At 45.1% G+C, this 12216-nt stretch overlaps 1 protein-coding gene across 3 annotated transcripts in view; it reads left to right on the top strand.

Moving 5' to 3' along the window:
- The window catches only part of Frmd4b (FERM domain containing 4B), a 191469-nt gene that overhangs the window by 123415 nt on the left and 55838 nt on the right, over positions 1 to 12216 (top strand). For all 3 annotated transcript variants that reach the window (XM_021190022.2, XM_021190025.2, XM_029534273.1), the window contains exons 6-7: positions 261 to 317; positions 1116 to 1138. In XM_021190022.2, the coding sequence (XP_021045681.1) occupies positions 261 to 317; positions 1116 to 1138 (80 nt within the window). The remainder of the gene's footprint in view (positions 1 to 260; positions 318 to 1115; positions 1139 to 12216) is intronic.

Below are 12216 nucleotides of genomic sequence, written 5' to 3'. Positions count from 1 at the left end.
CACACACACACACACACACACACACACACACACAGAGAGAGAGAGAGAGAGAGAGAGAGAGAGAGAGAGAGAGAGGCTCTTCCGGTCCTTCCTACCCCTCCCTGAGGTCTCCCTGCTCACCCCCCTCCCTTGCAGTGGTATGCTCTGCATTTGATCATAAAGTGGAGGTGCCAAGCTGTGACAGATTCTTCAGCTCCACAGCCATTTGCTCCAGCCCAGGGTAGACTGCACTCAGTGACATTCTCCTCTTCCACCCACAGGGGCAAATTGAAGTAGACAGTGAGACCATCTTCAAGTTGGCAGCCCTGGTTTTGCAGGTAAGGGTTCACTCGCTGCCTCTAACCAGCTCCCTTTTGTTCCTTGGTTTCTTGCTAACTGCCTGTAACTGCAAAACTTTTTCCGTCAAGCCAGAACTTGATGGGTTTTCAAACCAGTAAATGGCTTATCAGTGAAAGATATGACCTGCTGGTTTCTCTTTTAAAAATTATTTGCATGAACCAGCATGTGATAGTGTTTTTCTAAGACATAACAAAGTTTAGACTGTACTAAGGAAACGGAGTTCTGACCATATTCCTGGAAAAGGACTCCCAGTCACTTGAACTCGGGAGGCAGCAGTTGTTAGAACAGCTGTAATTTTCATTTAAATTTAGCAACTTTTGTACACGGTTTCTTGAGGTTGTGTAAAGAGACCTTTAATTCTTAAAGGCACTGGCAGCTGAAAAGCAAAGTCATTTCCTGAACTTGTTTAAAAAGTAAATAGTGTGTGTGTTGATTTACCTGGGTCAGAGTCTAAAAAGTGTGGCACTTCAGTGCTAGTGTATTTATCCTGTGACCTTAGATATGCAACAGCGATTATTGGTGCTTCTCCATGCATACATATGAAGAATATATAATATATAAAAATATATTTGTTTATTAGTCTCTTCTGTTAAGGGTAAGACACATCTCATATATACGTGTATTTTCATACTAATAGTGGCCTTGTGGGTGGTACTCCTTAACTATTTTTCTTAACAGAAAGCTCTGGTCTCTGTGAAGGGGAAAATAGCCAAGAATAAATCATTCACTGAGCTTAGCATAAATACATATTGATCATGTCTTTATTTTTATTTCAGGAAAGCAAGGGAGATTATACAAGGTAATGATTTTTTTTTTTCTGATGTTACTGTGTAGAATGAGGCTCCCCAGTTGTGGAATGAGTTATTTTAAATAATAATGGACGCAAAAGCAAAAGAAAGCCTATTGAGGCTGGCTGCTCAGATCTCCTCTTCCTTCACGGAGAAACCTGTTCTTTGTGTGAATGACGCTAAGAACGAAACTTTGTCACAGTGTTTCAGTGCAGAGTGACAGGAAACCATAGTTAGAAGCCCTCCAAAGTTTCCAGTATTGTAGTATCACGTTGGTTGCCGAGACGAAGAAAACTGTGAAAAGCTTTGCTAACTGGTGCACTGCTTTTTCTGTAAGCATATAATGATGGTGTGTGTAAGGGGTTCTAACATATGCAGAAACAGATTAAATCCATCAGCTGCTTAGTTAAGGGATTAATAGGGCCTTTCTTTGCAGCTGCCCTGAAGGGACCTCACCCTTCATACACTTGACCCAGCAGCCGGTTGCTGCTGCGCTGACCCTGGGGCTAAGTGTCTCGCTGGCCACATCAGCAGAGAGTGTATGGGTTTTCACCCTCTCCCGTGCTCTCTCTTCTGTGCAGTAGTCCTAGGCAGAGAAGTGGAAACCGTCAAAGCTGGGGGTGGGGGGCGGGCTCTGGTGGGAAGCAGTGCCCAGGCCTGTGACCCATTGAAAGCCTGGCCTTTGCCACGCTAACATTCCACTTCTGACGGCTTCACCCAGAAATTATTTACAGATTGCCTTCCCAACCGAGGCTTGGTGCTCAGTAACGGGCTGATAAAATAATGCCTTGACAGCTTCCAGTCCTTGAAGAATAATCCACTCTCCTCACCATGCACATTCAGAGTGATAGAGCAGGGGGTTCCACTTGACACCCCATTATTCAGTTACCCACCACTCACTCTCACTGAGAGTATATGGTGTGTGTGTGTGTGTGTGTGTGTGTGTGTGTGTGAGAGAGAGAGCCTATGTTTGTATGTATATGTTTGTGTGTATATGTGTATATGTGTGTTGTTGTATATTGGTTATACATAAGGATTGAGTCCATAAGCCATTTCACAGCAGTAAGTCATGCTTTGTCGTTACCCCCTCATCTCACCATTATCCCCCAACTTCTAACCCATTCATCTTCTCAGCCTCTCCTACTTTCATACATATATGTGCACATGTATGTATATGATTTTGTGTATATCCATAAAGTCTGTGGTTATCTGGGCAGCCATAAATTCAGTTTATGATGGCCTCAGCCTACATCATGCAGAACGCTTACTCTCCCTTCCCCACTCCTGACCCTGTGAGGGATGCAGGCATCTGACACTGTAAGCCTCAGTGTTCACATCAGTGAAAGGCAGCCTAGCCTACAGGACTGCTGTGAATTAAATATGTGAAGGTCACTGAAGGTCACTGGGTCGGGGTCAGCAGCCGTCAGCTCTGACTACACCTCAGCTGGGACAGTGGTGACTTTCCCCTTAATCCACACCAAAATTCTGTCTGGTCTCCTGCCTCCTTCTGAGGAGAGGTCTGAGACAGACGTGGGACCAAACACAGTGGCAGACAAAAGAGAAAAGGTTGATGTCACCAGCTTTCCTTAGGGAGAGCCCAGGGCCTGACACAGAGGCTGTGAGCCATCCTCCTTGAGGGATGTATACATTTCAGCTTTAGATGGTAGTTTGCCATTGTTGACTTAACTCTGGCCAAGTCTTATCCAGCCCTTCCTTATATTCAGCTGAGTTCTAGTACTTTCCTTGAGGAGCCCAAGGCTGACGATGTGTCACATACTCTCTTGAAACTGTCCATCTCAAACCAAGTAATGGGAGAGAACATGATAAACCGAGTCTTACATATACTGAGCCTCGCACAAACTCTCAGGGTCACCCCAAAGGAACCGGTTAGTCTTTCCATGCCTCCTCTGTGAGTTGGGGCCTTTCTTGAGGAAGTTAGTGGAGTGGAAGAGCTGTAAATTACAAAGTGTACTTTACAAAGGCATTAAGTATTGATAAAAAGAACAAAGGCATGAGTATCTGTCACTGAAGGTGACAATAGAAAAGAATTCAACACCACCCACCCCTGTCTAATCTCCTCCCTGATGGGCAGTGTATATTCTTCTGCCAAACATTTTTTTTTTTTAATAGAACTAATGTAGGAAAATCAGGCAAAATAAAATGATGATCAGTCCATGTCATCATGCATCATGGGTAGAGCAAAGACAAGGCCAATGGGCTCATTCAAACCCTAAGACTTCCATGTACTGCCTGCATAATCTGGAAAAAAAATAACTTACCTCCCCAAACCTTAGTTTCCTGGAACAAGAAAGACAGCTTGTAATAATCATAAGCATGCCATAGGTTGGTACAAGGATCAAATTAATATTTGTGAGATGACGGGAGTCGTTCTGGAATTACCGCTTTGATCGGAATTTGTCTGTTGCTTGTCGGTTGCAGTTTTGTGTCTAGACAGTGTCTCATGTAGCCTAAGCTGGCCTGAAACTCACTGTAGAGTCATAGATGACCTTGACCTCCTGACCCTCCTGCCTCCCCTTCTTCACTGGTGGAATTACAGGCATTGCCGATATATCTGCCTAAACCATCAAATGGATAGATATGTATACCATTCTTCTGTTACAAATTCGAGTTGTTGCCCATGTTTTAGTGGTTGTGAATAATGTCACAGTGAACATCTGTGTGTATCTGAAACTGACTTTATTCCAGTGTGTGCGCGTGTGTTTAAGACAGATTTTATTTCTTTTTTTTTTTAATTTTATATTTATTTGTGGGGAGAGGGCAAATCACAGTTCACATGATGTCATGAAGCTTGGTGGCAACCAGGCTTGAGCCACCCCCCCACCCCACCCCTCAGTTAATTGCTCTCAGGCATCCAGAGAAGTTCCTTTCCCATGGGAAATAGGTACATTTTTATAGCACCACCATAAATTGGTAAAATTTCCTTCCATTTGAAGCTAGGTGTTAAACCAGACCCTTATTCTGACCCAGAAGTGAAGTGGAAATCTAAGTCCTTCCACTTCCAAACCGAAGCACCCCAACACTTAGTTACTTAGAACCGCTCAGCTTTCAAGATCTTAAAAGCAAAACCAAAGGAATCCCCCTTTGCCTGCTTGTGGCTGTCCTGGCAGGTCAGCGATAAAGCCGGGTCAGCTTTCCGGAATTCTCTGTTTGCCTGTGTTGTGTTACCAAAGCACTTGTTATCTTTGCAGTGTAAGGGTGACTTGGAAATTCGGGCTGTCAGCTATTTAAAGCAAATGGAAGTCCCCTTTCCACGCCTAATGAGCCTTCTTGAGAGCAGGGCTTCCTACTGGCCAGGACAATGTTAACTTTAAGTACTCTGAAGGATCCCTGGCAGGAAGGGAACCGAGAAGGGCGGGGCTTGCTATTCTTAAAGGCATTTTGGAAGAAGAGTTTGAGCAGAGCTTGTTTGGAGCAAACTAATGGGGGGGATCTGAGGAGAACAAAGAGAGAGCAGCAAGTGGAGCTGTGGGGCAAGAGCAGGATCTGGATGCCAGGTTAGGGTATCTATGTGCACCGGAATACTAGGGTTTCATAGGTAAACAGCAGTGACCCCAGGCTCATTACACCAGTTTGAGAAAGCAACAGAAAGCAGACAGCTCCCAGAGGTCAGGCGCTGAACTGAGGACTTGCATGAGCCAAGAGGTATTAGTGATGCCCGAGAGCTTTGGAATTTTAACCACTTGGTTTCAAACAACGTGATGGATATGGTAGCTGCCCTGTCTGAAACCCAGTCTGTCTCAAGTAACATTGAGTAGGTAATAGCAGCCTGGTGTGGCTGCTTTATTATTTCCTCCACCCTCCTGGCAGGCCTAGGACAATGGCATTACTGCTGTCCCACTTTACAGGTAAGAACACTGCGCTTGGGAGCCCTGGATGAATCAAGTGTGTTAGGGGCTTCCTTGAATCTCAGAGAAAACACAAACTTGTAACACATACTTATTAGCAAAGATGGAAACTGTCAGAATTGAGCATGTCTGTCTTATTTCAGGACCGATTTAATGAATTACTAAGAGTTTATGGTGGCCAGAGAGATGCTCAGTGGTTATGAGCACTTGCTACTCTTCCAAAGGACTAGGTCTTAGCACTCATGTGGCAGCTTACAACAGCCTGTAACTCAGGTCCCAGGGTATCCAGCACCCTCACGGGCTTCTGTGGGCATTACACTCATGCATCATACAGACATCTGTGCAGGCAAAACTCTCATATGTGTAAAAAAAAAAAAAAGTCTCTAAAAAAAGGTTTGTTGTTTTTTTGTTTTGTTTTGTTTTTCGTTTAACAAGACTTTATGGTATATGGAAAGAAATTCAGCATGCCCACACACAGACAGAAGTGTGTTTCTTCGTGTGTGTGTTCTTTGTGATATTTGGTTAAAGTTAAACAAAGAAGCTGGAGCTGTTGCCCACTTGGCAACGTGCACGACGTCCCCAGTACTAATTAAAGCTGAATAAAGCCCTGTTGGTACACTCCTGGGAGGTAAAAGTAGGAGCATCAGTAGTTCGAGGTCATCGCCCTGGGCTGTGTGGTGGTAAATTTGAGTCCAGCGTGAGCTACATCAGACCCTGGTTCAAACAACAGCAACAACAACAACAAAAATCAAACGAAGTTTCTTATATTTTCTCCAAGTTTCAGTCTATTCATGCACACTGAGTTCTAGCAGGGCCACATCAGCAGTGTTTGATGTCTGAGCGATACCCCGGCCAGTGTTCTGTGGGCTTTATATCACTAACCACAGTCTTGCGGAACAACAGAGGCTTTGCAGCTTGTATAGTCTGTACCTTAAATTATATTAAACTTCTGAAGGATGGGCTACAACCAAGAGAACAGAAGCTCCACCCACACCCCCAAGGAGATCAATCCTGTCCTCTTGACCCAGTGAAATTCTCTCCAGATGAGTAGTCCAGGCTAGGGCACTCCCGACGACTCTGCGACTGGAGTGAAGCTCAGTATGGTGTTGACAATGGCTGTCTGTCTCAGACATGGACAGGTCTATCTTCTGTACCAATGGAGAGTGGTAGGCATGAACTGAGAGAAGTAGGCATGGAGTCCTCAGAGGCATGCCACCCTGGAGCTATAGGGCTGCCATGGTGAACAAGGCATCTTGCATTCCTGCTGATGAGTGTTCGCACATCTTTTGGTGTGGTTCTAGAAACATGGAGTGATGACAGGAGCTGTAACATAACCCACTGCCGTCAGCTGTACCAACATGGCCGATGCAGCTAATCCACCTGTCAGTGCGCAGAGTTACCTAAGGCAGGAAGAACCGACAAAGCGTCCAGGCCTCAAGCTGACTCTAGATAATCTTGACTTCTCTAGTAGGAAGCTTGCAGATTCTGACTCCCTGTGCTTATGGAGAAAACAGCCTGCGTGCAGATTCTTGTTCTCCTGGCTTCCCGTTTGCTAGCTCTGGATTTTAAGAGTTCAGGTCAGTCCTGGTCACCGAATTCCCCATAAGCAGCCAATCTCTGAGAGTGCCTCATTTTACAAATTGAAATTCCATTACCTATTAAATAAATAGCTCTCCAAAGTCCCTGACAACTCTGGTTCCTGTAGCTCTTATTTATATGATGAAAGCTAAAATATTTTTATTTAAAGTATTTATATAGATCTTTATGTTAACCTTCTTTTCAGCCTAAATAATTCTTATAGGTTGTTTTGTTTTGTTTTGTTTTGTTTCTGCCAGCCATTAGGAGTTGACAGTTCAAAGCAGACATGACAGGGGTCCTCTGCAGACCGGATGATGGTTTAAAAAAAAAAAAATCTCTCATCACATGTTCATTCTTTAGACTTAAAAAAAAAAAAAAAAGTCCCGGTCCAGCCTGTAACTTTAAAGTTTGGCCACAGGAAGAAAGGTAATGACAAAAGAGTTCCAGCTGACTGACAGAGCTTTCTAGAACACTAGCGTATGTCCTGAGTCAGGACAAGTCTTTCCAAGAGGGCCGAGAGAGACAGAGCCATGACACTGGCAAGGTGTTTGGTGACACCAACAACCTATGCGACTGTGATGTTGCATGTCCAGGTCACTCACCCATCCCTGTCATGGACTCTTGCTTCCCACACCTTCCATTTCCATTTCCATTTCCCCCTGCAGTTTATTCCGGACCCTTGGGGTTACCAGATTAAGCAAACAGAAACCTAGAAGACAAAGTTCAATTGGAATTTCAGTTAACTCACAAAGACTATTCTAGTGTGACTGCCCTAAACACCTCTTCTGACAACACCAACTTGATTACTTACTGAGCGTTCTCCTCGATGACGATAATAATTCAGTGACACAGTAACTGTTACACAGTAACGCAGTGCTAAGGGCACCCCTCACCAGGGCTGATCACTGGAATTCAATCCCTAGGACCCAAGGAGTGGAAGAAGAGAGCAGACGCCTGCACGTTGTCCTCCGACCTCCACACCCCTGCCATAGCAGGTGTGCCCACACTCCTCAAAGACAAAATAAATACATGGACATAAGATAAGAATAAACAGAGTGGTAAAAGTCCCCCGGCAGCCTGCTCTGGACGCAGCGTTGGGTAGAGTCTCGCGTGGGCACTGTGACAGGCAAGCAAGGCAAACATTTACTGAGCGCGAGCAGAGCCTTCGAACATCTGTCACGATATTCTCAAAAACAGTACAAGCATGTCACCGCCATCCCTCCTTTTAAAATCAATTTAGAAGCTGGGGCATAGTGGCACATGCCACTCAAGACGCAGAGGCAGGAGGATTAGTCTGCATTCAAGGCCAGCCTGATCTACACAGTGAATTCTACACAGTGAGATTTTTATCTCAAAAAAAAATTTTTTTTGTTTTTACTCAGGAAACTTGGGCTTATAAAGGCTAATTTATCTGAGACCACAAAACCAGGAACAGAGAGCTTGAAACCAAATCCAATTAGATACTTTGTTTTGGTTTGTATTTTCTAATTAAAATTTTTATTTTACATGTATGAATGTTTTGCCTGTATATATATATGTCTGTGTACCATGAGTGTGCCTGGACTGGTACCAGCAGAGGCCAGAAAGACGGTGTATGTGCCTAGTGCCTGCAGTCCCCTGGAATCAGAGTATCAATTGCAAGCCTCCATGTGGGTGGTGGGGACTGAACTCAGATCCTCTGGAAGAACAGCCAGTGCTCTTTAGCTTTAGAGCTCAGAGACTTTGTTTTTGAGACAGATTCGAGGCTCCCAAGCTGGCTTGGCACTTTCGGTGTAGCTAAGTGTGAAGAATTGGACCTTTAGAACTTCCTACCTCCACCTCAAGAGTCTTTCGATTACAGGCCTATATGGCCAGGCCTGGTTTATGCCTTACTGGGGATGGAAATCAGGGTATGTAGTGTGCTAGGCGTGGTATTTGAATCAATATGACCCCATAGGCCCACAGGGAATGCCACTATTAAGAGGTAATGGAGGAAGTGTGCCCCTGGGCGTAGGCTTTGAGGTTTCAGAAGTTCAAGCCAGGCCTAGTGTCACTCTCTCTTCCTGTTGTGTGTATTTCTGCGTCACGTCACTGGTGCCGTATCTGCGTAGGCAGAAAACACCTTGGACTGGGTTCGTATTGAAGAGCTAAACAACCTAAAATAGGGATGAGCTACAAGGAAGAAACATTATTTATTAATTACACACGGGAGAACCCAACCCTCTCCCACATGTCCCATTGTCTCTGTGTGTCTCTCTCAATCTCGCATTGTCTCAATGGCGCGCGGTCTGATCATAAGCGGAGCTGTGTCCAGAAGACGGGTCCAATCGAGTGGGCGTCGACGATGTCAGTAGTTGGTCCGGGCGACGAGTGGGCGTTGACAGTGGGCGGTCTGAGGACGCTGTATTCTGGGATGCTGGGGAGCAACTCTTAGCGTGTCTGTCAAGGGGCGCAATACAATGCTTAGAGGGAGAGTTGCCAGTGGAGGCGGGCGAGACCCCAACACTGTTGCCTGCCCATGTAGAACTCCAGCACTATGTCTGCGTGCAATCATGCTTCCTACCATGATGATAATGGACTGAACCTCAAAACTGTAAGCCAGACGCAATTACAGCTGTGGTCATGCTGTCTCTTCACAGCAGTAGAAACCCTAAGACAGTAGGCAAGCATGCTACCAACTGAGCCTCATCCCTAGTCTTAAATCTACTTCTGAACCCCAAATCTTATTGGTACAAATAGTAGGTATAGCGCTGGTCTTTTGGTTGCTTTTCAAGGTACCCCTTAGCTGCCTTTGTGTCTGCTCTGGTACAACAGGGGGTAGGGGAGACAGGAGTATGCTTCAAACCACAGTTTACTTACCAGCAAATTAGAAGTAACACCCACCATGGGTTGATATGAAGACAAAGTAAAATAAATTAACACAAACAAGGGGAGCAAGTGCCCAGGGTTGGAACCCCAAGAAGCCAATGATTAGATTTTCCCTTTGAACTGTTCTCTAGAGGCAGAGCTGGGAGATCTCAGGAAGCCAGGAGACTAGAGGCAGCCTAAGAATGAATGCTCACACCTGGAGCCCCATGAAGAAGGTTCTTTTGTGGAGATGAAAGGGGAACCTAGCTCAGCAGAGATGCACACATGACTACTTAATTCTTTTTGGCTTTGTTCTCTGCAAATAGCTACCACCTGATTTGGTTTAATGTATGACTGAGCCGTGATTAACTGGGGCGACAGGAGAACTGGTGAGAATAGTAAGACTCCATTAGCTTAGGAGGCTAGGAGGGTCCCAGTTTGTCCAGCCACTGGGCTGTTCCTAGCCCCTCCCTGCCTTGTCGTCCCTCTTTGGGACTCTGTGCTCTTCTTCTTACCTGGTGGCTCAACTTCGTGTCTCCAAGATCCAACTCTCTGGTCTATTGGTCCTGTTACTAGTTAGTATGGGGCCTTGATACTTCTTCAAACATGGCTGGGCCTCTTTTCCATCTGTCAAGTCAGGAGCTGGGAACAGTGAGTTCTGCTCGCTTACCTGGCTGATTGGAACTATGCTCTTTAAAAATTTGGCCTATACGGGCAGAAGACGAAGGCTGTATGTTGCTTTAGCTGCTAACAGAATTGACTCTCATCTATAAGCAGTTTTTCTAAACTGGTTACAGTAATTAATCAGAAATGGCACAGGCTGTGGTGGCACAGTCCTTTCATCCCAGCACCGGGAAAGCAGAGGCAGGTGGATCACTGTGAGTTCAAAGCCTGCCTGCTCTACATAGTGTAGTGAGTTTAAGAACAGCCAGAGCTATGTAGATAAACTCTGTCTCCAAAAAACCCAAACAAGATAGCATTAGAATCTAGGTCCATAACATAGTATTATATCCCTGGTGAGGATGACAAGAAGGGATAAGCTAGGGATAAACTCAGTCGGTAAAGTGAAGGCCTAGCATTCTTGAAGCTCTGGGTTCACTCCCCAGCACCACTGAAACTGTGTATGGTGGCATAAGACAGTAATCCCAGTACCTGGGAAGTAGAGGCAAGAAGATGCTAAACTCAAGGTCATTCTTGGCTACATAGAACATTGTCTGTCCTTGTTCAGAATTGACTTCAGACTTGCTTCTTACTGTCTTCATTCCATCCCATAGTGGAAACAGAAATAGGTCAATGGACAAGAATGTTATCATAAGTATTTTTATGTCATGTGTGTCAGTATAAGAGTTGGGCATCAGGGATACCTGAAAGTCAGGTTTCTTGGCTGAGTTTATACTCTCTGGTTTAAGGTTACACTAAAAATCACTGTGGGCTGGCTTTGTCACATATATAAAACAGTTTTCAAAACCCTGAATTTGGAACTGGACATAATTATATATGCATGTAATCCTAGCACTTTGGAGATGGCCACAAGAGGATCAAGAATTCAGGGCCAGCCTCAGCTACACAGCAAGTTTTTAGGCCAACCTGGGCTATGTGAGACCCTCCCTACTCAAAATGACAAAAGTTGACTGGATTTGGTGTATTTGGCTACAAAAAGGCATGCAGTCTGTAGTTTGGTTTGATTTACTTTGAAAAATACCAAATGACAGAAGGGCAACACATTGAGTCTTGTTATCTATGTTCAAATCCTTCATGCAGTTGATCCAGTTTAAATTAATCCTTAGTCTAGACTTAAAAGCAGGCAGTCACCATTCATGGAACACACACAGTCTCAAGAAATTCATTCAGGCCACCAGAATAAGGAAATCTGAAGCCTCTTCGATCTCCCCCTTGTCAATTCTGTTCCTTCCTGGTTGTTTTGTTTTGTTTTGTTTTTTGTTTCCCCCCTCCTTGAGGAACCTTGGAGAGGTGATCCCACATTGCTAAAGCATATGCCTGGAACTATAACTGCATTGTCCTTAATGCGAGTTTAAGTCACTTCACCTCTTAAAGTTTCAGTTTTCCCATCTGTGAAATGGGGATGATAACGTTTATGATGTGACTGCAGACCAGGGGTTTGCCACCCTGTGACTGTGGACCTTTGTCCTCGTAGACTACTTTAGGGTATTGAGTGATGGCATCATGATGTGTCACAAGGAGGTCACCCAGAACCTCCTGAAACTGCTTTTCTGTGCTAGACATGCAGAAGGCTGGGCCAGTCCTCCTGGTCAGTTCTCTCATTTCGGATAAATGTTTCCTGTCACTGCCCACAGAGCCTGTTTTGTGTTGGGTTGACTCAATTGCACCTGCTCTTCACCCACTTGGTAGGTCAGATTGCTGCCTTTGTCACTCCGTGGGTTTTGAATGGGAGACATGTTTTTACGTAGGTCAGCGGGGGGTTCTGATTCCCGATGTAGCCGAGAATGGCTTTGAACTTCCGATCAGCCATTCCCTGTCTCCAAAGAGTAGAGATTACAGGTATATACCACCAGACCTGGCTCATGCGGTATTGGGGTAGAACCCAGGACAGGCGTGCCAGACAGTCTTTCTAGCAACTGAGCCACATCTCTGTCTTCAGAACGAGTGTGCATGTAATACGCCTGACTTCCCGAGCATCATAGGCTGGCAACCCAGTACTGTTTGCCTACTATGCTGGTTTCATAACTGACTGGGCCCTGTAGCTTGCCACTGCATCATGAGAAAGATGCAGTCAAACCTAGCCAGGAGAAAGATCTATACTGAGCATGGAAATTACACTTCCAAACCACGCCAAACTG

The sequence above is a fragment of the Mus pahari genome, chromosome 2, assembly GCF_900095145.1.
Source record: "Mus pahari chromosome 2, PAHARI_EIJ_v1.1, whole genome shotgun sequence".
Lineage (NCBI taxonomy): Eukaryota > Metazoa > Chordata > Mammalia > Rodentia > Muridae > Mus > Mus pahari.
This window is presented reverse-complemented; position numbering and strand designations above follow the sequence as displayed.